This window comes from Triticum dicoccoides, chromosome 2A (assembly GCF_002162155.2).
Source record: "Triticum dicoccoides isolate Atlit2015 ecotype Zavitan chromosome 2A, WEW_v2.0, whole genome shotgun sequence".
In the NCBI taxonomy this organism is placed as follows: Eukaryota; Viridiplantae; Streptophyta; class Magnoliopsida; order Poales; family Poaceae; genus Triticum; species Triticum dicoccoides.
This window is the reverse complement of record NC_041382.1, coordinates 712,788,456-712,793,238: the sequence shown is the minus strand read 5'-3', so window position 1 is coordinate 712,793,238 and position 4,783 is coordinate 712,788,456. Positions and strand designations below refer to the sequence as shown.

Below are 4,783 nucleotides of genomic sequence, written 5' to 3'. Positions count from 1 at the left end.
GCGGGCGCGGGCGGCGCGGCACCGGGCCGGGATTGCCTCCCGCGGGCCCTGTGGGCCAGCGAAGTGGGCGCAGGCGGCGGACAAACCGGAGAGCGCCACGTGGCGGCGGCGGGGCGAGTCGGACGCGTTGGCGGCCGACGGACGTGTCCAGCCGCGCGGAGAGGAGCGGGACTAGGGTTTCGGGGAAGAAGACCCGTGATTTTCGGGGAGAGACCTATTTATAGGCATAGGGGGAGCTAGGAGAGTCCAAAAGAGGTGCGATTTTCGGCCACGCGATTGTGATCGAACGCTCTCGATGATGGAGAGGGTTTTGGTGGGTTTTGAGCCAAATTGGAGGGGTGTTGGGCTGCAACACACACGAGGCCTTTCGGTCCCTCGGTTAACCGTTGGAGCATTAAACGAAGTTCAAATCGTACGAAACTTGACAGGCGGTCTACCGGTAGTAAACCAAGGCCGCTTGGCAAGTCTCGGTCCAATCCGAAAATGTTTAACCCCCACACACGAAAGAAAGGTAGAAATGACCACCGGAGGAGAACGGAGCGCCGGAATGCAAAACGGACAACGGGGAAAATGCTCGAATGCATGAGACAAACACGTATGCAAATGCAATGCACATGATGACATGATATGAGATGCATGACAATGACAACAACACATGGAGGCAAAAACCCGAACCCGAGAAAATAAAATAACTTAACGCAGGAAACGGCAAGAGTTGGATTACATATTGGGTAAATCATATCCGGGGTGTTACATGAGACCGGCCTTCTTGGTGGGCGCACAATTCTGGGTTAATAATGGCACGTACACACGGTTTTGGCTGGACTCTTGGTGGGGTCAAGCACCGCTGTGGCAATCCCATCCGGAGTTATACAGCTGGCCACTGATACTAACATCCTGGTTGCCGACGCCCTGCGTGGTCACCCGCCGGCGATCTCCTTCTATAGGGATCTAGAGGCAGGGGAGGCTACGCGTTGCGCAACGCTGGTGGCCGAACTCGAGGAGAGAAACCTTAACCACGAGAATTACGCAATTACATGGAAGGTTACCTCCTCCCGGAAATTCTCGGTTAAATCTCTCTATGATAAATTGACCGAGGGGAACGCGCTTGACATGGCCAGGGGGCTATGGAAGGACGGCTTACCCCTTAGGATCAAGATGTTTTTGTGGCAAATGTTCCGCAAGAGCCTACCTACCTCGGATAACATGGCCAAAAAAAACGGACTGACGGACAAAACATGTGCCATTTGTGGTCTAGGGGAAAACGCAAACCACGTGTTCTTCGGATGTAGTCTTGCTAGATTTGCGTGGAGTGCGGTTAGGGATGCCTTCAAGCAGAATTGGAACCCGCAGTCTAGCGATAACCTGTTGACCCTGCTGTTGGTACAAAGGGGCACCAATGCAAGGGTTGTTCGGCGATGCGTAGGGGCGCTGCTTTGGTCACTTTGGTCGGTTCGGAACAAAATAACTATAGAACACAAATTCCCTGCCCACCCAGCTGATATTCTCTTCAAATGCCACATTTTCTTACAGGCTTGGGCGCCGCTGGGGAAGACGCGTGATGAGGACCACATGACCGAGGTGATGGAGCAGATCAAGCTGTGCATGGTGAAGTTGCGACAAGTAGGACCGTCAGCTTGAGTCTTTTGCGTTGAGCCTATGTTTCGCTCCGCTTTTGTTTTCCTTAAACTGCATCGTTCTTAGGCTTTGCCGGGACGTCGAGCCTGCGAAACTTATGTGTTTATCAGTTGTAATGTCTTAAACTTGTGTGGATGCTGCCTAGTGGCTTTATTAATTTAAAGCTGGACGCTACGTCGTTCCAAAAAAAAAGGCTAGCTATTTAATTCTGCTCCTGCAGCACACTATAAGTACTCTTTAGATATATGTACCGCATGATCACATGCATCCATCAAATCGGTACGAGATCACATAGTTGACTTTGATTTTTCTTTTTGCCCTGAAAATGCGCGTGGCATAAAAGAAGTACGGGCATCAAGCAACGAACAAGCAACCTGCAGCTGGAACAGAAAACGAACAAGCAGCAATGCTGCCTATATAAACCGTGATTACTTGAGTTCTTCATCCAAAACCCCACTCCTATTCCAGTATTGATCACATATCCACCACACTGATACTACCCAATCATGGAGGCATACATCTATCTTTTAGCTCTTCTTCCACTTCTGTACATCCTACGCTCCCTGAGAGCTTTCTTTTGCTCCGGCGACCGCGGTCTACGGCTTCCTCCTGGCCCATGGCAGCTTCCTATCATCGGCAACCTCCACCATCTTTTTGGTGCCCTCCCACACCGTGCCTTACGGGATCTCTCTCGGCGCCATGGGCCCCTTATGCTCCTCAAGCTCGGTAAGGTTCCAGTGATCGTCGCCTCCAACGCCGAAGCTGCCAAGGAGATCATGAAGACGCACGACCACATCTTCTGCACAAGGCCACTGAGCTCAACGGCCAAGGTGCTGAACGAGCATGGCACGGGGATCACGTTCTCCCCATACGGTGCACACTGGCGGCAGCTCCGCAAGATTTGCGTCCTCGAGCTGCTGAACGCCAAGCGCGTCAAATCTTTCCGGCCCACCCGTGAGGAGGAGGTAATCAGGTTCATTCGATCCATCTCATCTGCATCAGAGACACAGCTAACTGTGAATCTGAGTAACATGCTCACCATTTACGGGTCGGACACGACGGTGCACTCCACCTTGGGTTGCCGGTTCAAGGACCGTGACAGTGACACCTTGCTCGATTATGTCGCCGAGGCGGTGCGGCTGATAGGTGGCTACACCTTATCCGACTTGTTCCCGTCGTCGAGGCTAGCGCGCACTCTGAGCAGCACACTGCGCAGGGCTGCGGTCTTTCGAGACTCTGTGCTATCCTTCCTGGAGCGTATCATAGATGATCATCTCGCGAGGAGATCCTCCAAGGAAGTTCACCAGGAAGACCTGGTCGATGCCCTCTTGAGGATCAAACGAGAAGGCAACCTTGCGTTCCCCCTCACCATGAACCATATCAAAGCAGTGATTTTAGTAAGTTATTTTGCTCATTCTAGTACATGCTATATATACATACACACGTGTGTACATGTGGGGCGCGCTAGTTTTTCTATCAATCCACGGTTTCACCAACAGGGAAAAGAACACAGGATGTTTTTGCAGGGGGGAGCGAGTCACCGATAACAACGCTACAGTGGGCCATGACAGAGTTGATGCAAAACCCTAGTGTGATGTCTAGGGCACAAGCTGAGGTCAGGGGTGCCTTCGCGGGACAAATGAAGGTAACCGAGGAGGGTCTAGCCAATCTAAGCTACTTGCAGTGTATCATCAAGGAGACGTTGAGGTTGCACGCACCTACGCCATTACTACTGCCAAGGGAATGCCAAGAGCAATGTAACATACTCGGCTATGACGTTCCCAAGGGCGCCATTGTTCTTGTGAATGCTTGGGCTATCTCAAGGGACCCTGAGTACTGGGAAGAACCGGAAGCATTCATCCCAGATAGATTTATGGGCAGTAAGGTGAATTACAATGGTAACAACTTTGAGTTCGTACCATTCGGCGCCGGGCGGCGGATTTGCCCCGGGGTGTTGTTTGGAATCGCGAACATTGAGCTCGCTCTCGCAAGCCTTTTGTTTTATTTCGACTGGGCTCTTCCAGATGGCATTCTCCCCGGTGATCTTGACATGACGGAAACCATGGGAATCAGTGCTAAGAAGAAGTTGGATCTGCGATTGCGTGCAACTCTCCACGTACAGCTGCCGCGCTGAACCGTTGTTTCCCTATCCGGATCTTTGCATGATCTTGTTTGTTGTCAAAGCCATATGTGTGGCCGTGTGGGTAATCAAATTCATCATCTGCGACGACTTTATTTATGTGTCCTTAAATTCCAATTGTACATGTTATGTTTTAAATTCAAATAAACTAGTACTTCTGATGTGATCTCCATGTGTATTACATACAGATCTGAAAAGTCATGTAGTTATGTGGAACTTTGTGTGTCTGGAGTATGTGCATCTTCATATGTAGCCGGGTGTTGAACTCTTTCGCGGTTGGATCGTTTTTATATGGAAAGATGATATTAATGGCAGTTCATTATTGGAAAAATAAATTAAGCAATGTGCTTCCCACGAACACACTCCTATCCTTGTGCATGTGGGAGCTCTGGAAGGGTAGGAACGCGGTTGTATTTGATGGGGCTTCGCCCTCGACTACAAAGGTCATTTTTAAAATTGAGAGTGAGAGCAAATCATGGAAGCTAGAGCTAGCAGGGATATTGAAGGGAGAATACTCTAACTTCCCGGCTATGCTGACTAGGTGGGCTAGGGCGAGTAGTTAAGTGTGTCAGCGTGGCCTTTAGGCCGTGTGGTGGTGCCGTGGTGGAGTGGTGCTTGTAACTACTTGTAGAACCTTGGCCGACGGGGCTCTTTTCCTCATCTCCTTTTTAATACATGATACACATGCTTGTGCATATTTAAAAAAAAAAGAATTTTCTTGCATGTGAATGGTCAACACTAATTAAAACATAGACTCGCACACTCACACCACCACAGACATGCACTCACACTGTGTCTAATGAAGATCCGGTCGGAGTTGCAGAACTTCAAGATTAACAAAGTGACTGCGGGCACCTCGCGATCGACGGCAACATCGCCTCCCGCTAAAAGAATAATCTGCATTGCGCAAATTAAGAATCACCATTTTTGGAGAAAACAAGATTGATTATGTACACTATGAATGTGCCAAAGTTTTTGTGGAGTGAAGTGGTTATGACTGCTACC

The 4,783-nt window shown here is 49.9% G+C and overlaps 1 protein-coding gene across 1 annotated transcript; it reads left to right on the top strand.

Annotated features, from left to right (window-relative positions):
- The first annotated feature begins 2,144 nt into the window (after nt 1–2,144).
- LOC119352004 (zealexin A1 synthase-like) lies at nt 2,145–3,826 on the top strand. The gene is made up of 2 exons (XM_037618762.1): nt 2,145–3,035; nt 3,152–3,826. The coding sequence occupies exons 1-2, from the start codon at nt 2,145–2,147 to the stop codon at nt 3,770–3,772; spliced, it is 1,512 nt and encodes a 503-aa protein (XP_037474659.1). The 3' UTR covers nt 3,773–3,826.
- Nucleotides 3,827–4,783: the final 957 nt, after the last annotated feature.